At 34.9% G+C, this 27,919-nt stretch overlaps 1 protein-coding gene and 1 long non-coding RNA gene across 3 annotated transcripts in view; one reads left to right on the top strand and one right to left on the bottom strand.

Annotated features, from left to right (window-relative positions):
- LOC130455820 (uncharacterized) overlaps positions 1–23,910 on the bottom strand; it is a 109,566-nt gene extending 85,656 nt beyond the window's left edge. The window contains exons 1-3 of one of the 2 annotated variants that reach the window (XR_008913979.1): positions 23,847–23,910; positions 20,066–20,122; positions 17,235–17,306 (exon numbers count right to left, since the gene is read on the bottom strand). This is a non-coding gene — a long non-coding RNA (uncharacterized LOC130455820). Of the gene's footprint in view, positions 1–135; positions 17,307–20,065; positions 20,123–23,846 lie in introns of those variants that run through there. The other variant, XR_008913980.1, reaches the window with a different exon arrangement.
- Positions 23,911–23,980: 70 nt separating this feature from the next.
- LOC107649803 (protein FAM217A-like) lies at positions 23,981–26,053 on the top strand. Its single transcript, XM_016424802.2, has one exon. The coding sequence runs from the start codon at positions 24,100–24,102 to the stop codon at positions 25,210–25,212; it is 1,113 nt and encodes a 370-aa protein (XP_016280288.2). The 5' UTR covers positions 23,981–24,099; the 3' UTR covers positions 25,213–26,053.
- The last annotated feature ends 1,866 nt before the right edge of the window (positions 26,054–27,919 follow it).

Raw genomic sequence — 27,919 nt, 5'->3', positions numbered from 1 at the left:
ACAGGAATTATATAAACACAACTACAAAACACTTTTCACACAATTAAAATTAGATCTAAATAAATAAATCCAAATAAATAAAATAATAAATAAATTAAATAAATAAATGAATTGGAAAAACATTATTTGCTCATTGGTAGGGTAAATTAATATAATAAAAATGGCAATCCTATTTACTTATTCAGTGCTATACATATCAAACTACCCAAAAAACTCTTTTTCTAGAATTCCAAAAAATAACAAAATTTTCCTGAAAGGAAAAGATCAAGAATATCAAGGGGAAAATGAAAAAAAAATGTGAAGGAAGGTGGCCTAGCAGTACCAGATCTTAAACTGTCCTACAAGGCAGTGGTCAACAAAACAATATGGTATTGGCTGAGACAGAAGGAAGGATCAATGGAATAGACTTGGCCTAAATGTCCTCAGGAAGCTAGTGTTTGATAAACCCAAAGGTCCAAGATATTGGGACAAGAACTCACTATATTACAAAAAATGCTGGGAAAATTAGAAAACAGTATGGGAAATAATCAGGTTTAGACCCTATACCAAGATAAATTCAAAATGGGTAAATGACTTAAATGTAAAAAGTGAAATCATAAATAATTTAGATGAATATAGAATAGTATACCTGTCATATTTGTAGAAAAAGAAGAAATTTAAGAACAAGTAAGAGATAAAGAACATTACAAAATGTAAAATGAACGGCTTTCATTATATCAAATTAAAAAGTTTTGGACTTTGGACAAAACCAGTGCAACCAAAATTAGAAGGAAAACAACAAAGTGGGAGAACATTTTCATAACAAAACTCTCTGACAAAGGTTTAATTTCCAAAATACATGATGAACTAAGTCAAATTTACAAAAAGTAAAGCCATTCCCAAATGACATATGGTCAAGGACACAAATAGGCAGTTTTCACATGATGAAATCAAAACTATCAGTAAGCACATGACAAAGTATTCTAAAGCTTTCCTGATTAGAGAAATGTAAATTAAAACAGCTCTGAGGTACTACCTTACACCTAACAGACTGGCCAATATGGCAGCAAAGGAAAGTGATATTGAAGGGGATGTGGAAAAATTAATACATTGCTGGAGGAGTTGTGACTAATACTAATACATTGCTGGAGGATTTGTGACTAACACTAATACTTTGCTGGAGGAGTTGTGAATTACTCCAACCATTCTGGAGGGAAATTTGGAATTATGCCAAATGGCTTTAAAAGAATGCCTACCTTTTGACCCAATCATACCACTGCTGGATTTGTGCCCCAAAGAGACAATAAGGAAAAAGACTTCGACAAAAATATTTTTCGTCCCACTTTTTGTGGTGGCAAAAAACTGGAAAATGAAGGAGTGTCCATCGATTGGGGAATGTCTGAACAAATTGTGGTGTCTGATGGTGATGGAATATTATTATGGTGACAGGAATAATAAACTGGAGGAATTCCATGTGAACTGGGAAGACCTTCAGGAACTGATGCAGAGTGAGAGGAGCAGAAACAGTAGAACGTTGTATACAGAAAATGATATATCGTGACACAATCAAATGTAATAGACTTTTCTACTAGCAGCAATGCTATTAACCAGGACAATCCAGAGGAGAAAGAATGCTATCCACATCCAGAGAAAGAACTGTTGGAGCAGAAATGCAGAGGAAAAAAATGATCCATCACATAGTGTGATTAGGGTTTTGATGTTAAAAGATCACTCTCCTCCAAATATGTATAACATAGAAGTAGCTTTTGAACAATGATAAATCCAGTGGAATTTCTTGTCAGTTCATTCAGTTACATGAATCATGCAATTATGGAAAAATATTCTAAAAATAAAAAATAGAAACAAATTATCTTTGAATAAAATTCAATTTCTTCCTTTTTGGTCTGCATTCTAAATGTTTCTGACCTGTGTTGGTATCTGAGATTGTCCTTGTAGCAGTTGCATTAGGCTGATGCTCTTTAGTGATAGAACTACAGACTGCCCTTTTCTCTTGTCTGGTTTTACTGGAATCTGGAAATGATACTCCATTCTACTCCAAGGACCAGATTGACTCGGTTGCTTCTTTCTTCTTAACATTCTCTTCTCTCACTACATAGCCTAAGACCTGAAATTGTCCCTCAGTGTAGAACACCATCTGTAAGCATAGATACCTGTATTTGTGAACCAGGAATGGGGGTTGATAAACAGAACTACCAGTTAGAATTTATTTCTATACCTCATATAGGCATAGGCTCATCTATCCAGAATTCATAACCTATTCTTTTATTGTATAACCCTCCCCTTGTTTTGATTTTTTTTTATAAAAACCCTTAACTTCCATCTTGGAATCAATGCTGTGCATTGGTTCCAAGGCAAAAGAGTGGTAAGGGCTAGGCAATGGGGGTTAAGTGACTTGCCCAGGATCACACAGCTAGGAAGTGTCTGATATAAAAAATGGAGACTTGAATTCAGGACTTCAATCCCCTGGAGTCCTTGCTCACTTCCCAGAATTCCTTGTAACCTCGCCTGGGCCGAGAGTGAGATGGGGTATTTAACCTGCCTGTAAAGGCTATTAGCTCTTCTCTTCCTGTCTCTGCTGGCAAACAGACACATCTCATGATGTGAGTGAAATTTGGGTGGGCCTCATGGCCCACCTAGCACGTGCTTCTCTTGCTCGTATTTTCTTTAACCTTTAATAAACATCAAAAAAATAATACTTCTTGCAGAGAGAAACTAATTTCTTCCTTCCTCAGTTTTCCCAAATTTTAATCTTTACACTGAGGCCATATTTGAACCTAGGACCTCCCATCTCTAGGCCTGGCTCTCAATCCACTGAGCTACCCAGCTGCCCCCTAAGTCTCTTCTTGTGATGGAACCATAAGGTCATTTCTGGTAATGTTCACATAACTTTCTAGCTAATTCCCTCTACTGATATGGATGGGAAATAATCATTTTGATTATGTTTTCCTTTGGTTTCTTGATTGAGATTAGGTCTTGTATCTTTTCTAGGTAGGTTTGGGATGGGTGTGAGAGGAAGCTGCACTTCCTCATGATACCCTATCATCTTAGTTCTGCCTCAAAGTGTCTATATTTTAATGTAAGTATTAAAAATCAACACATTAAATAAAGACAAAAATTAAGCATTATTCTTAGCAATATAGTGATCCAAGGCAATCCTCAAGGATTCATGATAAAAACTTCCATTCAACTCCAGAGAAATAACTGATGGAATCTGCATGTGAACCTACACATAGTATATTTCACTTCATTTCTCCATTTTTATTTGTTTGAGTTCTCTTTCACAAAATGACTAGTATAGAAAAATGTTTTATACTTTCACATGTAAAATCTATATCAGATTGCTTTGCCTCTCAGAGAGAAGGGAAGGGAGGAAGTGAAAGATGCTGTGAATATGGCTCAAACTTAAAAAAAAAAACCCAGAGGTAAAAACTGTTTTTATGTAATTTAGAAAAATAATATTAATAAAAGGAAATTAAAATTAAGCATGGACACATTTGGGGAAGTAGTGGATAAAGAGGAGTATTTTTAGTAGAGTTAGTGTGATTACTGTCTTCAGACCTGGAAGAAATTATGTAGAGGAAAGTTGAGGCTATATAGGCAATAGTATAGTTTATTGAGACTGCATTTGGTGAATGCTCACTTATCAGAAGCCCAGGATTAGGACAAAGAGCTGAGACTGTTAAGTTGAAGGTGGAGACTGCAACAGAGGAGCATGACAGCATATATATGTCTGGGGAATGATAATTTGATACTATTAACTATACTAAATAAGTAGACTCGCTACCTGGAAACAGTCAGTTTTATACAGTTAGAATAGTAGCCACTAAACCCACTTGAATTCAGAATTTCCACACTTTCCCCCTTTCTCTGAGATAGCCTCCCCAAACTACTTTCTGACATTTTAAACTGTAAGTCACTTTTAATTCAGAGACATGACCTTTTTATTCCTTACAGATAAAGCTTAAATTATAAACACTCTTGGGAAAGTTAACACATTGATTCAAATTTACACCAAGTTGTAAATGGATGATATTAAACTCTTCTCTGAGAGCAAGCTATAACTAGGTAATTCATGGAATATCTTGAAGAGTGAGTGAAGGAATAAAAATGCACAGAAAGATAATATGAAAACTCTAAGTAAAATTGCTTTTATTTCACAGTTATAGAAAAGGCCAGATATCCTTAAGAAAATATGACTGTTGAATGTATATGCTTTCCAGTCAAAACAAAGAGAAAAATAAATATATTTCAGATATCTTTTTGATGTTGACTAATGAAGGAGTGTTTATTGCATAAATAGAAATAACATATTTCAGTATGGACTGATACAGGGTCCTCTAATTGAGGTTCTTTTCCTCTTTGACAAGCATGTCATAAGCTTTGAAGACTTTGAAAAGAGAGCCCAGAAAAGAAGCTGCTTTCAAAACTAGCTATTGATAGGCAATAGATTTCAATATAGAAATTACTACAGAATGCAAGACAGAACAACATAGAGATAATTATCTACACGACCTTTATTAGCACTGGTAAATATCAAATGGCTAAATACAGGTTTAACACAATTTAAACTTGCTCTAGGGACTATCATATTATTTTAAGAGAACAAAGATTGTATAACAAAAATAACAGTTATGTCTTCTAATAACCATAAAGCTTCATCATGATTTGTAAAATTATTGTCTCCTGCCTCCACAACACAGATTTTTAAGGGCCTTGTTCACTATGGTTTTAAATTGTTGAATAATTGTCATTAAATATAAGGAACTTATAATTGATATCTATGATAATGACAGCTGTTACTATTAGCAAATTTGCATTCCTTCACTTCACATTACAAGGTAAAATGCTTATGAGAAGGAATGTTTGAACAACACTGTAACCCCATTTTCTAGTACAATGTAAATTTGTAAATAGTAAAATTTAGTAAATACTTGGTTTTGTTTGATTGACTGAAAACTTTACTTTTTTATTAAGGGTAGCCTTTGAATTTAATGTCTGCTTATTCTAAGGATTACTCTAAAAGTGCTATATTATTTTTAATAATTCAATTAATTAACTTATTTAATAATATCTATTGAGTTTTTATGAATAAACCCATATACTTTTCCTACTAGTAGGACAATAATAATAATTTGGCTACCTGTAATGTGACACCACCCAACAATTTAGTAGAAGAACAAAATCCACTGAGAGAAGAACTTTATTCATTGAATTAGTCACCAGAATAATTTTTAAAAGTATTCAAATTCTATATTAATTTTAAAACCCTTTATTTTAGGAACCATTTTCTTTTAGGAAAATGGCTAATAATTTCAAAACAACTATGCATTTATTCAACAGTACTATACTTCCTACTCTTGCAAATCTATAAAACCAAATAAGTAAATTAAGAAATTTATGAAAAACTTTCCTATTTCTTTTTTCTGTAATGGATGCGGCTTCTAGGTAGACTAATATTAGCATGGCCAAATAATTCCTCACCAAGAGGCCCCCCTAATGGTAATGCTTATCCAGTTATTTATTTGGTTCTTAGAAAGGAATTGTAGTCTCTCCTAGACCATAATTTAAACATTTCTTTCATGGTAGTGTCTTCCAGAACTCATGGTCCCCTGGAATATTCCTCAATAGCCAAGAATCACTTTGATGCCATTATGTGGTCATAAATCTCTTAAGATTAGTTTCCTTAATTCATAAAAACAAAGATACAACTAGTTTGTTAGGAAAGCTATATATTTGAGAGGTATGCAAAAGGCCATCAAAGACTTGGTCACAGTAAAAAATCATCTTTCTTCATCTAAATTTAAGTATTTATAAAACTTGACAGCAGATTGAAATGAAAAAAAAAATGCAGATTTAATGAATCATCCTGAGGAATATTTCCAAAAGAATATGATACTCTAAAGATAAGGAAATGAACAGAAAATGAGACTAAAGAGCAACTTTAGTCAAATGTCAACTTTAGTCAAACGTCTGAATATCCTGAAGTATCTCTCCTCTCATTTCTGTTTCTTGCCTATTAGTCATTTTGTGATTTCTTTTTTTTTTAATTTTATAGTATTTTATTTGATCATTTCCATGCATTTTTCATTAAAGACAAAGATCATTTTCTTTTCCTCCCTCCCACCCCCCCGTGGCCGACGCGTGATTCCACTGGTATCATATGTGTTCTTGACTTGAACCCATTGCCATGTTGTTAGTATTTGCATGAGAGTGTTCGCTCAGAGTCTTTCCTCTGTCATGTCCCCTCAGCTATTGTAGTCAGGCAGTTGCTTTTCCTCGGTGTTTCTACTCCCTCAGTTTGTCCTCTGCTTATGGATAGTGTTTTTTTTCTCCTTCATCCCTGCAGATTGTGCAGGGGCATTACACTGCCACTAATGGAGAAGTCCATTATGTTCAATTATACCACAGTGTGTTTGTCTCTGTGTACAATGTTCTCCTGGTTCTGCTCCTCTCGCTCTGCATCACTTCCTGGAGGTTGTTCCAGTCTCCATGGAACTTCTCCACTTTATTATTCCTTTTTGCACAATAGTATTCCATCACCAACATATACCACAATTTGTTCAGCCATTCCCCAATTGATGGGCATCCCCTCGTTTTCCAATTTTTGGCCACCACAAAGAGCGCAGCTATGAATATTTTTGTACAAGTCTTTTTGTCCCTTATCTCTTTGGGGTACAGACCCAGCAGTGCTATGGCTGGATCAAAGGGTAGACATTCTTTTATCGCCCTTTGTGCATAGTTCCAAATTGCCCTCCAGAATGGCTGGATCAGTTCACAACGCCACCAGCAATGAATTAATGTCCCTACATTGCCACATCCCCTCCAGCATTCATTACTTTCCATAACTGTCATGTTAGCCAATCTGCTAGGTGTGAGGTGATACCTCAGAGTTGTTTTGATTTGCATCTCTCTGATTATAAGAGATGTGGAGCACTTCTTCATGTGCTTATTAATAGTTTTGATTTCTTTATCTGAGAACTGCCTATCCATTTCCCTTGCCCATTTATCAATTGGGGAATGGCTTGATTTTTTGTACAATTGATTTAGCTCTTTATAAATTTGAGTAATTAAACCTTTGTCAGAGGTTTTTATGAAGATTTTTTCCCAATTTGTTGTTTTCCTTCTGATTTTAGTTACATTGGTTTTGTTTGTACAAAAGCCTTTTAATTTGATGTAGTCGAAATTATTTATTTTACATTTTGTGATTCTTTCTATGTCTTGCTTGGTTTTAAAGTCTTTCCCTTCCCAAAGGTCTGACATGTATACTATTCTGTGTTTACCCAATTTACTTATGGTTTCCTTCTTTATGTTTAAGTCTTTCACCCATTTTGAATTTATCTTGGTGTAGGGTGTCAGGTGTTGATCAATTCCTAATCTCTCCTACACTGTCTTCCAATTTTCCCAGCAGTTCTTATCGAATAGTGGATTTTTGTCCCATAAGCTGGGATCTTTGGGTTTATCGTATACTATCTGGCTGAGGTCACTTGCCCCCAGTCTATTCCACTGATCCTCCTTTCTGTCTCTTAGCCAGTACCAAATTGTTTTGATGACTGCTGCTTTGTAATATGCCTCCACTAGAGGGTGGGTGGGTCATTACAAAGGTAAAACTCATATTATTTAATTCCATGTTACAGAGAATTGCAATAATTTTCTTTTTTCTTTTTGTTTCCTTTTTCAGGGAGAAGGGAAGGGAGAAATGAAAGGAACAAGAACACGGAATTCAATATTTTAATAAATGAATGTTAAAACTGTTCTTCATGTAATATAAAAAATAAATATTAAAATTTTAAAGTATTTCAAATAGTTGGAAAAAGTGCTGATTTGACAACCTGTGCTTATTATGTACCTACAAGGCTAAGCTGTATTTTACGGTACCTTCTTTATCTCCCTCGAATTTTCCTTCATTTTATTCTTGGTTTTATTAATAAGCATCATCTTTCAGGTACTTGGGGAAGTTTTGCACAAAAGTGCAATAGTGTTCTACTAGAACTAGCAAGAATTAGTGCTATTAGATAACTTATGTGTATAACAAACCACTGAGAGTACCTGGATTTTAGAAATTACTGCAAATTCTTCTGTATTGTTTCTAAATAAAGAAGACATGATTTCTTCAGCAATAATGTGGGCAAAAAATGGCTAACCACATTAGAAAAGGATAAAATAATGAGTGTATTGGAATCAGCTCTGACTTGTAAGAACTTATTATTAAACTTTCAATGTGAGAATTTACACATTAGAAATCTGCAAATGCTTGTTTTATTGTTTTGTTGACTTAAAGTGATGAGACAACTTTAATAATATAGATTATATTTAAATATAAATAAAATATATTTAAAAGAGACTGGTGAAATAGATAGAATGCTGGGTTCAGCAAGACCTGAGTTAAAATCTGACTTGGGATATTTGCCAGCAGACTAGTTATGTGACCTTGGACCAGTTACTTAACCTATATTTCTACTTAAAATGCTCTAAACTCACAGGGCTGTGTGAGGAACAAACGAGATGATATTGATAAAATGCTTAACACACTTCCAATTCCCTGGTAGGTACTATATAAATTCTAGCTATTATTATTGTCATCAACATTAAAAGCATGTCATGTATACTTGTTTGAGGAGCTGGAGTGGGATTAGTGAGTTGATAAACCTTTACCAGTACATCTCTGCATAGCAGATAATCAATTTTTTAAAAAGTGCTTAAAGAAAATCATTTTTTTGCAACTGTGCAGAGGCTAGATGGCAGTAGAGTTCATTGATAGGAAAATTGATAAGGAGATCTTTGAAATATTCCTATGAAGAGGGGATAAAGCTCTAAACTAAGATAATGACTGTGTGAGAAGGGAAGAGTAAGATTTGATAGATAAGAGAGGTGGTAACAACAAAATTTTGCAACTAATTACATAGAATTATGGTGAGGAGTGAGGAGTAAATAAAAGGTAGTGGTGCCATGGAAAAACATTGGGAAGTTTGGAAGAGGGTTAGTTTGAGGATAAAAATAATCAGTTTTGTTTTGGATATATTGAATTTGAGATTCCTTTGGTTTATTTGGTTTGAAATATTCCACAGTTGGTAATTGATAAAGGAATATAATTCAAGAGAAGTGAGAGCTAGGAATGTAAATCTATCATCTTCATATGGATAATTGAACCCAAGGGAATCTGATAAACTTGCCAAGAAAGTATATATAGAGAAGGTAATTAAAAAGAGCTTTAGTGTATAACCACAATTGGAGGAAACATGATAAGCTCAAAAGGAATACTAAAGAATCACAAAGTTTGGAGGGTAACCAAGAGAGAATAGTGTAATAGAAACTAAAGTAAGAGGTTTTTTTGAGAAGAGTTTAGTCAACATTTTGAAATAAGCAAGAGGGCTGAGAAAAGACTATCAACTAAGAAAACTCATAGTAGCTTTGGAGAAAGTAGTTTTATTTGAGTGATGAATCTAGAAGTCTGATTGTAAGGGCTTGGAAGTGAGATACCAGGAACCTTGGGCAATAATTCTAAAGAGATTTCTCTAAGAATTGGACTATTAAAATAAGAAGAAATAAAGGATCATAGATTAAGAAGATTATAGAGGTTAGTGAAATGTTTTGTTCTTTTGTTTTCTTTTTTAAGTGGACTTCTCTCAGTGGGATTCTCTCAGTGTATTTCATGTGTCCATTTACTTGTGATGCTCTATTAGGTAACTCACACTGTCTCTTCTTCCAGAATTTTGCATTTGATACTGATACCTTTAGTAGAGATATGTCAATGCTTCAATGTGTCTGTGATTACATCAATATAGTTACTCTCCTGAACAATGCAAATTACAACCCAGCCCAACCTGCCCACTCTATTGATACTCTTCTCACTGTCATCTTATCTGTACATAATTTCATGATTAAAGTAAAACTATATTTTACCAGATATGTTGTGAAGGATAGATTTAAAAAAAATTGCTTATGGTAGGAAATGCGAGAAATGTGGGAAGGACAGATTAATAATATCAGTATCAACAATTATGTCAACAATTACATGAACTTGTTATCTGACAATTTTTAAAGGCCAAAAAATAATTAATCATACATTTCTAACTGATTTGGTGATGCTTTCTGGATGATTTGGTTTGAAAGTAGCTGTTTGAATAATGAGATGATCAAAAGTGAGATTCAAGAAAAGAGTCAATAGTCAATATCCTACTTCCGGGTAATCATGGCTGCAATCTAGACGCCACACGCTTCCTCTCCCCGGCACCGAAAGAAATAGACTATATAAAAGGAGCATAAAAATCACCTTTGGAGGAACAGAAGGACACCCCAGTACTCCCAGTACTCCACAGAGGCGAAGGTACGTGGGGCTTGAATATTTCCACACTATAATAAGAAGGAGGAAAAGCTTGCACAGAAAAGTGAACTGAGCCGCCCTTCCCCCACCCCACCTCCCCCACCAAACCAGAGTGAGCTACCTGAGCGCTCACCTGGACAGCGAGTGAGTGGGGAACGTCTCTGTCTGGGGGGGGGCACTCCAGGGTCCTTGGGATCTGGGGATTGCCAGGAGAAGACGTCTCAGGGCGGTTTCACTGGAGAGCCCGGCTCTGATTACGGGGGTCAGTGGAGCTGTACTTGGGATGGCTGTGTTGAACATCTCCGCGGAGCTAAACACCAGGGGTGGACCACGCGCTGATTATCTGGGCAGAGCTGAACACCTGGGCAGTGTGGCTGTGATCAGGGACCCAGCACTCTAAGAAACCTTGGAGGCTGGAAAGAACTAGTCTGAAGCAACCTAAATTCACAGAAAAACTGCCCATATAACCCAGACCCCAGACCAAAAAGGAAAGGAGAATAAAACCACCAAAGGGATGGCTCACATGGCCCAAAATCAAGCCTCCAGGAAGAAAGGGAAAAAAGTGACTATTGAAAACTTTTATGGTGGAAGTACCCAAGGAAAAGAGGAGAATGAGGAGAAAATCCAAAAAAAATCAGAACATGCCTCCCAAAATGGAAACTATCAACAAGCTCTGGAAGATCTCAAACTGGAACTTATCCAAAAGATGGAAACCTGGAAAGAAAAATGGGAGAAAGAGATCAGGTGTCTGACAGATAAGAATGCTCAATTGGAAAAAGAACTCGAAGCATCCAATAGAAGGGCAGACAAGGCTGAAAAGCAAAACCAGTCCCTAACGACCAGAATTAAGCAACTCGAAGAAAGCAAGTTGATAAAACAGCAAGAATCAATAAAGCAAACCCAAAAAATTAATGAATCAGAAGAAAACATAAAATATCTCACTGAGAAGGTCACCGATCTCGAAAACAGAGGGAAAAGAGAAAACCTCCGAATTATCGGTCTCCCAGAAAAAACCAGTGATAAACAATAAACTCAATATTATTCTACAAGAGATTATAAAAGAAAATTGCCCCCACGTTCTGGAGCAAGGGGGCAAAATAGAAATAGAAAGGATTCATAGAACACCTTCTATACCAAATCCCCAAAAGATAACCCCTAGGAATATAATTGCCAAATTCAAGAGCTTCCAAGAAAAGGTGAAAATCCTACAAGAAGCCAAGAAGAGGTGCTTCAGATATAAGGGGGCTCCCATAAGGATCACACACGACTTCGCGGCTAACACACTAAGAGACCGCAAAGCATGGAACACGATATTTAGAAAGTCAAGAGAGCTGGGTCTCCAACCAAGAATCAACTACCCAGCAAAACTGACTATATACTTCCAGGGGAAAGTACGGGAATTCAACAAAATAGAAGATTTCCAAGCATTTGCTAAGAAAAGACCAGAGCTCTGTGGAAAGTTCGATATCCAAGCACAGAAAGCAAGAGAAACATGAAAAGGTAAATATGAAAGAAAGGGAAAAGGAGATAAATCTTATCTTTTTCTTTAAGTCAAACTCTCTTCTATAAGGACTACATTTACATCAAATTATATATATTAATATGTGGGGAAAATGTTTTTTGTAACTCTCATAAATTGTAGCATCATAAGAGTAGTTAAAAGAAACATGCATAGGGAAAGATTGGGGCATTAAGAAGATTTGGGGAAAGTGGGGGCAAAGAAAGGAAAAGGGATGGAGGAACCGTTGATAATACTAAGATTAATTTCAAGAAATAGGGGGGGACTCAATAGAATAATCTTTCCCATATAAAGATACACATGGGAAGGGGAGGGGAAGAACTCTCATATGAGAAGGAGAGGAAGAGAGCGTGAAGTGGAATTACTTAAACGTTACTCTCAGTGAAATCAAATCTGAGAGGGAAGAACATCTAGATCCAGTGGGATCCTGAATTCTATCTTATCGAAATGGGTAAGAAAGAAAGGAAAATTAACGAGGCGGAGGAGGGAGGGAGTATAAAAAGGGAGGTAAGGAGAGGGGGGAGGGGAAGTGAACATAAAAAGGGAGGGGCTAGGGAAGTGAACATAAAAAGGGAGGGGCTAGAAAGGGAAGCATCTCAAGGGAGGGGACTAGGGGGACTGACCTAAAGTAAATCACTGGTTCAAAAGGAGAAACCTAAAGAAGAAAGGTCAGAATTAGGGGAAGATACCAAAATGCCAGCGAATCCACAAATGACAATCATAACTTTGAACGTGAATGGGATGAGCTCACCCATAAAATGTAGACAAATAGCAGAATGGATTGGAACCCAAAACCCTACCATTTGTTGTCTTCAAGAAACACATATGAGACGGGTTGACACTCACAAGGTTAGAATTAAAGGTTGGAGTAAGACCTTTTGGGCCTCAACTGATAGAAAGAAGGCAGGAGTTGCAATCATGATATCTGACAAAGCCAAAGCACAAATAGACCTGATCAAAAGGGATAGGGAAGGTAAATATATTCTGCTAAAAGGGAGTATAGACAATGAGGAAATATCACTAATCAACATGTATGCACCAAATGGTATAGCATCCAAATTTTTAATATAGAAACTAGGAGAATTGAAGGATGAAATAGACAGTAAAACCATATTAGTGGGAGACTTGAACCAACCACTATCAAATTTAGATGAATCAAACCAAAAAATAAACAAGAAAGAGGTAAAAGAGGTGAATGAAATCTTAGAAAAATAAGAGTTAATAGACATATGGAGAAAAATAAATAGTGACAAAAAGGAATACACCTTCTTTTCAGCACCACATGGCACATTCACAAAACTAGATCATACACTAGGTCATAGAAACATGGCACTCAAATGCAGAAAAGCAGAAATAATAACTGCAGCCTTCTCAGATCACAAGGCAATCAAAATATTGATCGGCAAGGGTACATGGAGACCCAAATCAAAAATTAATTGGAAATTAAATAACATGATACTCCAAAATCGGATAGTTAGAGAAGAAATCATAGAAACAATTAATAATTTCGTTGAAGAAAATGACAACGGTGAAAAATCCTTTCAAACGTTATGGGATGCAGCCAAGGCAGTACTTAGAGGAAAATTCATATCCCTGAGTGCATATATTAACAAATTAGGGAGGACGGAGATCAAGGAATTGGAAATGCAAATCAAAAAACTTGAGAACGAACAAATTAAAACCCCCCAGAAGAAAACCATACTAGAGATCCTAAAAATTAAGGGAGAAATTAATAAAATCGAAAGTGACAGAACTATTGAGCTAATAAACAAGACTAGAAGCTGGTACTTTGAAAAAACAGACAAAATAGACAAAGTAGTGGTCAATCTAATTAAAAAAAGGAAAGAAGAAAGGCAAATTAACAGCATCAAGGATGAAAAGGGGGATCTCACCTCCAATGAAGAGGAAATTAAGGCAATCATTAAAAACTACTTTGGCCAACTATATGGCAATAAATATACCAACCTAGATGATATGGATGAATATCTACAAAAATATAAATTGCCTAGACTAACAGAAGAAGAAATAGTTTTCTTAAATAACCCCATATCAGAAAAAAAATCCAACAGGCCATCAAAGAACTTCCTATCCCCAGGGCCTGACGGATTCACCAGTGAATTCTATCAAACATTCAGAGAACAGTTAATCCCAATACTATACAAACTATTTGACATAATAAGCAAAGAGGGACTTCTACCAAACTCCTTTTATGACACAAACATGGTACTAATTCCAAAGCCAGGCAGGCCAAAAACAGAGAAAGAAAATTATAAACCAATCTCCCTAATGAATATAGATGCAAAAATCTTAAATAGGATACTAGCAAAAAGACTCCAGCAAGTGATCAAAAGGGTCATCCACCATCATCAAGTAGGATTTATACCAGGGATGCAGGGCTGGTTCAACATTAGGAAAAAAATCCACATAATTGACCACATCAACAAGCAAACCAACAAGAACCACATGATTATCTCAATAGATGCAGAAAAAGCCTTTGATAAAATACAACACCCATTCCTACTAAAAACACTAGAAAGCATAGGAATAGAAGGGTCATTCCTAAAAATAATAAATAGTATATATCTAAAACCATCATCTAATATGATCTGCAATGGGGATAAACTAAATCCATTCCCATTAAGATCAGGAGTGAAACAAGGATGCCCATTATCACCTCTATTATTTGATATTGTATTAGAAACACTAGCAGTAGCAATTAGAGAAGAAAAAGAAATTGAAGGCATTAAAATAGGCAAGGAGGAGACCAAATTATCGCTCTTTGCAGATGACATGATGGTCTACTTAAAGAATCCTAGAGATTCAACCAAAAAGCTAATCGAAATAATCAACAACTTTAGCAAAGTTGCAGGATACAAAATAAACCCAGATAAGTCATCAGAATTTCTATATAATTCCAACACAGCTCAGCAGCAAGAACTAGAAAGAGAAATCCCACTCAAAATTACCTTAGACAATATAAAATACTTAGGAATCTATCTCACGAGACAAACACAGGATCTATATGAACACAACTACAAAACACTTTCCACACAACTAAAACTAGACTTGAACAATTGGAAGAACATTAACTGCTCATGGGTAGGATGAGCCAATATAATAAAAATGACCATCCTACCCAAACTCATCTATCTATTTAGTGCCATACCCATGGAACTTCCAAAAATTTTTTTTTACTGATTTAGAAAAAACCATAACAAAGTTCATTTGGAAGAAGAAAAGATCAAGGATATCCAGGGAAATAATGAAAAAAAAAATACAAAGGAAGGGGGCCTTGCAGTCCCAGATCTCAGACTATATTATAAATCAGTGGTCATCAAAACAATTTGGTACTGGCTAAGAGACAGAAAGGAAGATCAGTGGAATAGACTGGGGGCAAGCAACCTCAGCAAGACAGTATATGACAAATCCAAAGATCCCAGCTTTTGGGACAAAAATCCAGTATTTCATAAAAACTGCTGGGAAAATTGGAGGACAGTGTGGGAAAGGTTAGGTTTAGATCAACACCTCACACCCTACACCAATATAAATTCAAAATGGGTGAATGACTTGAACATAAAGAAGGAAACTATAAGAAAATTAGGCGAACACAGAATAGTATACATGTCAGACCTTTGGGAAGGGAAATACTTCAAAACCAAGCAAGAATTAGAAAGAGTTACAAAATGCAAAATAAATAATCTGGATTACATCAAATTAAAAAGTTTTTGTACAAACAAAACCAATGTAACCAAAATTAGAAGGGTAGCAACAAATTGGGAAACAATCTTCATAAAAACCCCTGACAAACATTTAATTACTCAAATTTATAAAGAACTAAATCAATTGTACAAAAAATCAAGCCATTCTCCAATTGAAAAATGGGCAAGGGACATGAACAGGCAATTCTCAGCCAAAGAAATCAAAACTATTAATAAGCACATGAAAAAGTGCTCTACATCTCTTATAATCAGAGAGATGCAAATCAAAACAACTCTGAAGTATCACCTCACACCTAGCAGATTGGCTAACATGACAGCTATGGAAAGTAATGAATGCTGGACGGGATGCAGCAAAGTGGGGACATTAATTCATTGCTGGTGGAGTTGTGAATTGATCCAACCATTCTGGAGGGCAATTTGGAACTATGCCCAAAGGGCGATAAAAGACTGTCTGCCCTTTGATCCAGCCATAGCACTGATGGGCTTGTACCCCAAAGAGATAATGGACAAAAAGTCTTGTACAAAAATATTCATAGCTGCGCTCTTTGTGATGGCCAAAATTTGGAAAACGAGGGGATGCCCGTCAATTGGGGAATGGCTGAACAAATTGTGGTATATGTTGGTGATGGAATACTATAAGGAATAATAAAGTAGAGGAATTCCATGGAGACTGGAACAACCTCCAGGAAGTGATGCAGAGCAAAAGGAGCAGAACCAAAAAAACATTGTACACAGAGACTGATACATTGTGGTACAATCGAAGGTGATGGACTTCTCCATTAGTATCAATGCAACGTCCCTGAACAATCTGCAGGGATATAAAAAATACTACCCACAAGCAGAGGATAAACTGTGGGAGTAAAAACACCGATGAAAAGCAACTGCTTGACTACAGGGTTGGAGGGGATAAGACTGAGGAGAGACTCTAAATGAACCCTATAATGCAAATTCCAACAACAGGGAAAGGGGTCGAGTCAAGTACACATGTAATAACCAGTGGAATCGTGTGTCGGCTATGGGAGAGGGAAAGGAGGGGGGGAGGGGAGGAAAAGAAAATGATCTTTGTTTCCAGTGAATAATTTATGGAAACGACCAAATAAAATAATGTTTAAAAAAAATAGTCAATATCCTTCCTGAGGATCAGTGTAAGAGATAGAATACAGAAAAGATAAATTATGTTGCAATATTCCTTAATGTTTTTGTTATGGGATATGAACCCGAGGGAAACTGTTGAGAGTAAAATGATTGTTGCTTTGTATTCTAACACTTCTTATTGAAATTGTCACAGATAGGGAATAGCCCTAAGATTTCACTGATATAGGGAAATTCTGGATGAGGAATCTCTTCCTACAAACTTAGATTCATATCTTCTCTGAAATTTGTGTTTGATAATCATCACCTAGAACACAAGGAAGTTAAATTAATTGATTTAGGTCACACACAAAAAAATGAGTCTGAACCAGCACTTAGGCTTCCATCCAACTTTCTATTCATTTTGCCCTGGCTGCCATTGTTTAATTAGATGAAAATTTTCAGTCATTTTTCAGTTATGTCTGACTCTTCTTGACCCAATTTGGGGTTTTCATGGAAAAGATACCAGAGTGGTTTACCACTTCCTTCCCTAGCTCATTTTACGGGGAAGGAAACAAGCAAATAGGGTTAAATATTTACTTACCTAGTAAGTGTGTGAGGTTAGATTTGAACTCTGATCTTCTTGACGACAGGTCTGGTGCTCTTATCCTCTTCCCTAGATGAAGTTTCTATTATTATAATTAAATGAAATTCAAAACAAGCATCTTAAAAAAGCCAATTTGTCAATTAGATATTTAAGGTATAATGATAGGTTTTCAAATTTACCTACTAATTTAATGTGACATTATCCAAAAACAGCATTCACAGGTTCAACTAAAAACCAAATTAAATTTTCTTGTGAGATTTAGGACCCAATCTTAGTATATATAATGAATCTCCAGCATGAATCTGGGAATTTTAAAACTATTCCACCCTAATGAGAACATTCTTTAGAAGATCTGATTTAGCTATTTCCTGATCAATAACAATGGAGATACTTGGAATAACAGAATCCGGTCTTGGAAACTCCACATACTCCACCCTACTCAGTTTAACCAGATTTTGAAAGGTCTGCATCAAACTCAAGATTTACTTATCTGAGGAGATGGCCTTCAACAGACATGTGCAAAAAGAGGACAGACCTCTGGGCTGTCCTAAGTCAAGCTAAGTCCTCATAGGTACAGAAGAGATGCAGAAAAGTAATGTAAAAATGTCCATATAAGGCACTTCAGTTTCTGCCACTTTCTCTTTTCCCTGGAGAGATGACTCTGGCTGGCAGCATGCTAAGCATTCCGACATCTTGGAGTGTTAGGTGGTGAGTTTTGCCCTGCGGCTAATTTCAGGTTTGGGCATCTTAGCTAAGACTCTTTGGAGGTCAGGCTGATTCTTTCTTCCTTCACATTTAAAACCTTACTTTCTAGATCTCCTATCTTCCTGCCCGGTATTAGCTCCTCCCTTCCTACTTCTTCTTAAAATCTTCTCTACTATATCAATTAAATCACCATAAAATTTGGCAGCTGACTTGGGTATTTTATTATTTGGGATTTCCCTTGGTGACCATTTAAATTTAGATTTTTTTCAGTCTCAACCATAATTTCACCCTTTACAAACTGGAGAACTCAGATACATTTGACACTCATTTAGAGTACAGGAAATTAATGACAAATTAGTGAGCATTTATTATGTATAAAGTGCTGTGCTAAACACTAGGGAAATAAGGGATGTAAGCAGAAAAATAAGGAGTCTATATTCTACAGAGACCATATGTACAGGTTGTTTCAACTTCAAGTTAGATAGAAAGGATAAGTACTTAGGGTGCTGGAATAAATCACAGGGCTATGCATCTCCTTTAGTGTAAGTTCCATTGAAAAATTTATATCCATTTTGAAGTTTAACTATTTGACATGACAGTACCAAGAATTTTGCAGACAGAAGAGAGGTCTTTTATGAGCATGTCTAAAAATAACATTACTATCTTGTCAGAAATAGGATCAGCAACTATAAGAATTCTCATTATAATAACTATTATTACACTCAATTGGGTACACTTTCAGGTTGTTTTATTATAGCAAGACCCTGGTGGGGAAGATTTTTCCTGTAATTCTTTATAGTGATGGTAGCCTACCTAAAGAAATGTGTCAGTTCAATCATACAGATCAAATTTCTAGTTAATATGGAATCCATAATTATCTGAATCAAACATTCGTGCACCCTTGAGTCCTTAGATTGCTTTGTAATCCTGTATGGTTTTATTTGAAAAAGTCCCCTGATTTTCAAGAGGGTATTAAGTTCACTGAATAGTATTATTAATATTCCTGAAAATGGAAATTTCTATAGAAATTAAAAAGTTGCTTAATATAACCGAAGTAAGTGATTTTTAGACACATATAATACATCAAATGAAGTGAGAGGGACAAAAAGTATAGTTTAAATATATACATATATGAAAATACATGAATATGCATGGGTGTATATGTATATATGAATGTTTTATATTATATATGGATATCTCAATATAATCAAGTAATCTTTTCACTCCTGAATAATTTTCCTCCAAATTTAATACTCTATAAAAATTTGACACAAATAAAAGACATTGAAATTTATAGATGTGGAAGAGAAAGGGTACTTGATTAACAGACGAATTATAATAAGTGAAAGAAAAGTGCTCTTAGAGTAAATACCCTCACCTTTAAAAATCTTTCTACTTATTAGTTCTAAAGATGCAGCTTGATTGTAAACTCTTTGGGTGCAGTCATTTTTGACCTTTGTATCTTCAGAACTAGGCATAGTATACACTGCAAGAATTGATGGCTTTAAACATTTTTAAAAATCGAATCAAAAAAGCAAAATAAAAATGTCACAGTTGAGTGGCACGCAAATAATTTAGAATGATAAGATGGCATTTTTAATCTGGAAATTTTCTCTATTTGACCTTTCATTTTTAAATAGTAAAACTGAGTAAATTGAATCAAGACCTTTTTTATCATAGAAAAACACTACTTTTACCTTGTTAATTTGAATAATAATGACAACCACTTAAAGTACAGTGCCTTGAATATAGTGATTAATAAATATTGATTTTGTGAAGTTATATAAATATATTTAAATACTCTGTTATTTAAAGTGATATATTTAGTCATTAATGAGAGTACATATAATAATAGATTAGAATTTTATAGCATTTTAAATTGGGAAAAGTTATATGCATATATTAACTAATTTAATTGTAACTTTTTGAGATAGGTGCTATTATTAAACTTTTCTCAGATGCAGAAACTGAGGATCATAAAGTTTTAGTAAATCACCCATGTTGAGTTATGTAAATCTCCAAGCCAAAGTTTTAAACTGAGTAATCCAGTATTCTTTTTTGCTCATGTCTTTTAAAAAAATGATTTTGTTTTTGTTGACCACATTACATTATATTATACTTACAATTCCATTCAACCAATATATACTTCCTTAGTGCAGCCAGTGGATAGAATGTAGAACCTGGAATAAAGAAGAATCATCTTTATGAATTAAAATCTAGGCTCAGACATCTGAGCTGTGTGACCCTGGGGAAAGTTACTTAACCTTCTTTCCATCAATTTCCTCATCTGTAAAATAAAGCTAGAGAAGGAAAAGGTGAACTATTATAATACCTTTGTTAAGGAAATGCCAAAACAGGTCAAAAGAGTCAGACACTTGCTGAAATGGCTGAACAACATAAACACTTCTTTATATGTCCAGTAAATATAAGGCACTAAGGTAACTAGGTACTGGGAGAAATAGATTTTTAAAAATTTAGAAAGTAATACTAATAATAGAAAACATATATATATAGTGCTTATTATGTGCCAGTCACTGTGCTGACTTTACAATTATTTTATTTGATACTCCTAACAGCCCTTGGAGGTAGGTGCTATTATGTCCCTATTTTACAATAAGGAAACTAAGGTAAACAGAGGATAAATGACTTACTCAGGGTCACACAGTTATGAAGTATCAGAGGTTGAATTCAAACTTGGCTCTTTAATACTGCTACACCACTTCCCCCCAACTTTCTATCCACTGCACTTTTGGAAACGGTTGGAAGAAAAACCTCCCTACGATATCTACTTCATCAAGATCTATAAAATATTAGATTTAATTCTGATCTAGAAAGACATGAAAGGCTTTCAATGAGTCATTTTTTCCATTCCAAAGTGTCTTAAGAAGAGGGACAGAGAGGACTTCAGACTGTAGGGTAGGGTCTCTCTAGTAACCAGGAGATATGAGAGGATTCTGGTGCCCAGGGGAAAGGATTAAGAACATACATGACGATAGAAAGCACACAAGTAGAAAGAAATCTCAGGGGATCTCTGAACTAGCCTAAGCACAGAAAAAAGATAGTATATGGCAGCTTTGATACTCAGTACCCTCTTCAGAATCACAAATCAATGACAGAGAGTAGTAGTGATAAGCTTTTTTTTCTAGCCCCCAAATGAGCAAGAAACAAGTTATGGAGCAAATTGTAGTTGTGTGGCTCTGATTTCAGGGGCAGTGCAAGGACTCAGTTCTAGCCTCTAGTTAAAAGGGAAGCAAGAATAGACACTCTAAACTTGGAGATACTCCCAGAAGATAATAGTGACTGATTCCAACAGCCACTGAAACTTCCAATGAAGGACAAGCAGACAAACAAAAACCTAGGTTAGGAAGTTATAGAGCCCAGACCAGGAGAGTATCCAACTTTGTCCTTAAACTTAATGGCTTTATTTTGAGAGCACAGAAAACTTACAGGTCCCCAGTCTGGGTTGTGAAAGCAGCATAATAAGAAGACATATTTAGGTGAGAAATTCCACAGGTAATTGATACAGAATTATCTAGGTAGATGGTGAAGTGGATAAGGTGCTGTGACTGGAGTCATATACTAAGGAAGGGTTTTGACTCTTAAAGTGTAAGTAGGGGAAAGAAAAGAAAAAGTATCAATCCATTAATAATCATTATTACATATATACCAAGTGCCTACTAGGTGCCAGGCATTGTGCTAAGCATTGAATGGAAAGAAACACAAAATTAACATTATTAAGTATGAATATGAAGAGGATAATCTCCATAAAACAGAAAGAATGGATTAGAAATCACATGTTTTGTGAATACATTGTTAATGTGAAACACACTTGAAATAGAAAGATAGGCATGTGTTTTTTTTTTTTTAAACCCTTACCTTCCGTCTTGGAGTCAATACTGTATTTTGGCTCCAAGGCAGAAGAGTGGTAAGGGCTAGGCAATGGGGGTTAAGGGTCACACAGCTGGGAAGTGGTTTGTTTGTTTTTTAAAGTGATGGGAAGGGGTTGGAGATGAATCTATTATTCCTCAGCAACACCAAAAATAAACCTAATGAAAAGAAAAAAAAATAGAGAAACTACATTTCACTAAAAGATATCATAGACAATGAAATAGTACCAATAAAAATATATATGTACCAAACTCCAAAGAAAAAGTTAAATGTGATATGATAAATGGAAAGTAAAACAAAAATAGTGGATTTCAATTTATTCTTCTCATACCTAGAAAAATCTAACTGAAAACAAATTTAAGTAGGAAATAAAAAGTCTCCAAAGAATTTTTAAAGTTAGATATGAAACACTTTGGGAGAATAGTGAATGAGAATAGGAGTATATTTATTCCTCAGCTGTACATGGTACATTTAAAAAAATGACAATCTATTGTGGCATAAAAATCTCACAAGTACATGTAGAAAAGACAGAATATTAATTACTTCTTTTAGCAATCATAATACAATAAAGTATATTTAATGAAGTCTCTGAAGCAAAGATAAAATTAATTGCATACTAAATAATTTAATCCTAAAGAATGAGTGGGTTAAAGAATAAATCATAAAAAATCAATATTTTCATTAGTAAGTATGACAATAAGAAAACGTTCCAAAATTGTGGGATGCAGCTATAGCAATACTTGAAGGGAAAGGTTGTATCTCTAAACACTTATCAAGAAAAGAGAAAAAAAACAGATCAATAAATCAGGCGAGTAAGAACAATAGCAAAACTCTAGAAAACCAATACATTAAAAATTTCCAAATAAGTTCCAAAACAAAAACCCTGAAAATCAAAGGAAAGATGAACAATTGTTAAAAGAAAATAATACATTGAATCATAAATAAAATTAGGAGCTGCATTTATGAAAAAATAGGTATCATTATGTTTTACACAACTGTATAACAATGACATTGATAATCTAACTGAAGCAGATAAATACCTACCACAATAGAAATTTCTTAGATTAACAATAGGAAAGATTTCTTAAATAAGCCTATCTAGGAGAGAAAGCCTTGAAATATTTCCCTAATGAGGGTAGGGGGAGAAACTGGATCAGATTAATGGACAAGATAATTCTATCAAATACTTAAAAGACCAATCATTCTAATAATACATAAAATATTTGGAAAACATAGTTAAAGAACAAGATAAAATTTATTATACAATGCAAATCTGGTCATGATACCCAAACCAAGGAGTGTCAAAATAGAGAATAAAAGCATAGATAAAAATATTCCTAAACAATACTGATGCAAAATAAATTAAATAAATATTTGCATTTAGGTTTTGGCAATATATTATCAAGATCACACACTACGATCAGGCTGGGTTTACACTAGGAATTCAGGGCTTCTTCAATAGTAATAAAGTTATATATACACACATTACCATATTAATAACCAGCAAAAAAAACCGCAGATAATTATTTCAATAGATGTATAAAAAGCTTTTAACAAAATATAAAACTCATTCCCGTTAAAAGTTTTAGAAAGAATGGAACTCTCCTTAAAATAAGTAGCTTCTATTTAAAAATAAAGAGACTGAATTTTCTGTAATGGAGACAAGCTAGATAGCTTTAAAGTAAGATCAATGGCAAACCAAGGATGTACAGCATCACTGTAACTATTCAGTGTTGTACTAGAAATGTTAGCTATGGAAATAAGGCAAGAAAAAGAAATAGAAGGAATAAGCACTGCCAAAGAGGGAACAATAATATCATTCTTTTCAGATATGATGGTTTTCTTAGTGAATCCCAGAGAGACTAAAAATAATCATCATAAACAACATCTGCAAAGTTACAGATTATATAATTAAGCATCTACAAATCTTCAGCATTTTTGCATAACAGAAACAAAACCCAGCAGGAAGAGATAGAAAATGAAGTTCCTCTGAAACTAATTAAAGTTGTCTCTCACCTCCAGGTACTAGATAACAGCTCTGTGAATACTTCCAGGGCTGGTGGATCACAGTCCCTGACAGGTAGCCAGTGCCCATTGTAGTTGCCTAGAGACTTGAGTCCTGGAAACGCAGACTCCTCCTTTTTCTCCAGGGACCCTCCCCCAACCCTGTAGTCTCAGCTTCTGGTTGCCTTCTCAGCCCTGTGTCCCACTTGGCTCAGGACACTGGGGGTTCTACAGGTACATCTGTTCCTGAGGCCTCACCTTCACAATGACAGAGGAAGGCATCTGCCCCAGAACTTTACTGGGATTTCTGGAGAAGACTTGTACCCGAACAGGCAGGGCAGAATTCGAGGAAGATCCCAAAGGCAAAGGCAAATGGATCCAGGGAGCTGTGGAGATTTTGAGGAAACAAAGAAACATCATCAACAAAATGGGGGAAGCCAATTCACTGGGTGGAATTGCTCCCACTCATCTCCCTATGTCCAACATCCCTCATGAGAATGTGTATCACTGGAATTTCGAAACAGATGAGGTTCCTCATGAAAGAAAAAACCTCCCACCTGGAAAAAAGGGTACAGCCCGTAGCAAGCTGAAAAAGTGTCCCTCAGCAATTCCAGTAGAACAAATGAAAGATTTTAATTTGTCAGAGAACTCACAGAAAAGTTCACAGAAGGATAGTAAAGAAGAGAAGTTTCAATTCTGCAGATACCCTCATAATGAAGCATTAAGTATGGAGGAGAAGGAGTTCCAAAAATCTTCCATGGAAACTGGCTTTAATGAAAATAATAATAGTCTAAGGCTTTTAATTTGTAACCACCCATTAACAGATCCTTCTTTAGTTGACAGACAAGCTGGTTCTTGTCCTGGATTGCAAAGAGAGATGCCATTAAATCACCACTGGCCTGATGGAGACTTTTGTAAAGGCAGAAGTGAACCTCAGAGTAACTCATCTTCAGCTCAAGAAAGCAATAATAGGGAAACTTTATCCTTTTCAAATTGCAGAGCAAAATATGGGAACAGAAACATAGAAGGAAATCTAACTGATGAAAGTGATTTGTCAGAGGATGAAAATGTAAATAATACATTACTCTCTTACTTTAAAAAAATGGATCTGAATTTAAAGCCAGAAGTAATAGAAGACGTAGAAGATGTAGAAGAACTTTCCTCGGATCAGCCAAGTGAAGTATTTCCATATCCTGATTTTCTCCCACCACCTTTTAATACTATAGACTTGCACAAACTGGCCTTATCAAAATCTGAGAACTGGAAATTGATATTAGATCCTGTGGAACACTCCACTGAACAGTTGATAAGTCGTTTATTGGAGCTGGAAAGAATACAACACCTGACCATACTAAAGGAGAGGCCAGATGCCAGTTAACTTGCTCCAATCCATTTGTTCCTGAATAACCCATTTCCTCCAAAGGCAGATCCAAACAGAAGCCATCAAAATATCCAGGGTCTTTGCATAGATAAACATGATGGAACAAAAAGAGAAAAACCAACCAACCAACAACAACAACAACAAAAACAAAACCTACTACTTCTTGTAAACTAGAGAATATTTCAAAATGCACTGGAAATCTTGAATATGAAGGTCATATATCATAATTAAATTCTGCTAATTGTGATTATTTTTAATGTTATATAATGAGTCAATGACAAGAAATTTCATCCAGATATCCTTCTAGTCCTCCCGCTACTCAAATAACTCATCCACTGGTTAGAATGATTTAAACAAGATGTCTGCAGCCAAAGTCTTCAGTACTAGTATCATAACTTTTCTCTTTGATTCCCTAAAACACAAAGGGAATAAATCAAGACGTGGGGCAGAAAGAAAAAAGGAAGAGGAGAAAAACATTAAAAAACTTTTGTAGAGCTGTAATAGACTATTCCATGTTTAAAAGGGGGATTGTTTACTCAATTTGCAATGAGATTTGAAAAGTGCTCATACCCAAATAATTCTATTTCTGTCAAAATTCTCATTGATGTGGTTCATGAAACAAGTTGAAATATGATTTATTGTTCCCATTACAGGTATGAAAGACAAAACAAAGCAAAACAAACTAGATTACTTGAAGTGATGTGATAAAATTTTGTGAAAAATTATCACGTTGTACTTAATATAATTCTTAGAGCATTTGTCACAACATATTGGTAAACCTGTTGTGTTTCATCACAAAGAAATATTTCATTGAATAAACAAATTCTAAAGACTGCAATTTTGTTGTGCCTGCTTTCTAGTGTAATCACACCAAAAAAATTTAAAAAAATAATTAGAAAATTTACTTCAAATATAATAATGATCGACATTATAAAATACCTGTGAGTCTACCTCACAAGATACAGCAACCACATGAATACAAACTGTACAACTCTCTTTACACACATGCATATACACATGTAAGTAATTGGAGATATACTAATTACTCATAGGTAGGCTGAACAAATATAAATTATAATACTATATAAATTAGTAATCAAAGAATTACTTTATATAACTAAAAAGAATTACAAATTTCTTTAGAAGAATAAAAGTTAAAGAATGTCAAGGGAATAAATATGAAGAAAATGGGAAAGAAGAAAGCTTAGCAGTATAAGATCTAAAACTAAACTACAAATTTGTAATTATCAAAACAATTTGGAACTGAGTAAGAAATAGAGAGGTTCATCAGTAGAATATATTAGGAATTCAATATATGGAAACAAATGAGCAGAATAACTACTTAACAATTATGATCCCAGTGATTGTAATAAATATTTGAGAAAACAAACTACAAAAGCTGATTGGAAAGCTGGAAAATAATCTGGCATAAACTAGGTGGAAAATAATACCTCACCATATATCAAGTTGATCTCCAATTAGGGACGTGATTTAGATATACAGAAAGGCATAATCAACTCAGAGAAATTCCCTATTTATGGATGTATGGATAAGGGAAGAATTTATAACCAAACTAAAGAAGGATTAACATGAAATAAAATGGACAATTTTATTGAATAATTTTTTTTTCCATCTGAATACGTTAATCTAGTCAATTTAGAGAATTATTCCTTGGTTACAATAATCACATTATTTCCCTCCCTTCCCTTCACCCACTCTTCCCACAGCCATCAAGCACTTTCATTGGGTATTACTTGTGTCCTTGATCAGAACCTATTTCCATGTTGTTGTTTACACAAGGATGTTCATTTAGGGTCTACATCCCCAACCATATCCCTTGGACCAATGTATTAAAGTAGTTTTTATTTGGTGTTTTTACTCCCACAGTGTTTCCTCTGGATATATATAGTGATTTTTCTCATAGATTGCTCCAGTTTGTTCAAGATCACTGCATTGTCACTAATGGAGAAGTCCATTATGTTCGATTGTACCACAGTGTATCAGTCTCTGTGTACAATGTTTTCCTGGTTCTGCTCCTTTCACTCTGCATCACTTCCTGGAGGTTGTTCCAGACTCCATGGAATTCCTCCACTTTATTATTCCTTTGAGCACAATAGTATTCCATCACCAACATATACCACAATTTGTTCAGCCATTCTCCAATTGAAGGGCATCCCCTCATTCTCCAATTTTTTGCCACCACAAAGAGCACAGCTATAAATATTTTTGTACATGTCATTTTCCTTATTATCTCTTTGGGGCAGAAACCCAGTAGTGCTATGGCTGGATCAAAGGGCAGACAGTCTTTTATTGCCCTTTGGGCATAGTTCCAAATTGTCCTCCAGAATGGTTGGATCAATTCATAATTCCACCAGCAATGCATTAATTTCCACACATCCCCTCCAACATTCATTATTTTCTTTTGATGTCATGTTAGCCAATCTGCTAGGTTTGAGGTGATATCTCAAAGTTGTTTTGATTTGCATTTCTCTGATTATAAGAGATTTAGAACACTTTTTTCATGTGCTTATTAATAGTTTTTATTTATTTAACTGAAAATTCCCTTGTCCCTTGTCCATTTATCAATTGGAGAATGGCTTGAATTTTTACAACTGCATTAGCTTTTTATAAATTTGAGTAATTAGACCTTTGTCAGAGGTTTTTGTTATGAAGATTGTTTCCCAATTTGTTGCTTCCTTTCTAA

Source organism: Monodelphis domestica, chromosome 8 (genome assembly GCF_027887165.1).
Source record: "Monodelphis domestica isolate mMonDom1 chromosome 8, mMonDom1.pri, whole genome shotgun sequence".
NCBI lineage: Eukaryota > Metazoa > Chordata > Mammalia > Didelphimorphia > Didelphidae > Monodelphis > Monodelphis domestica.
The sequence above is the reverse complement of the archived record's forward strand: the minus strand, read 5'-3'. Positions and strand labels throughout refer to the sequence as shown.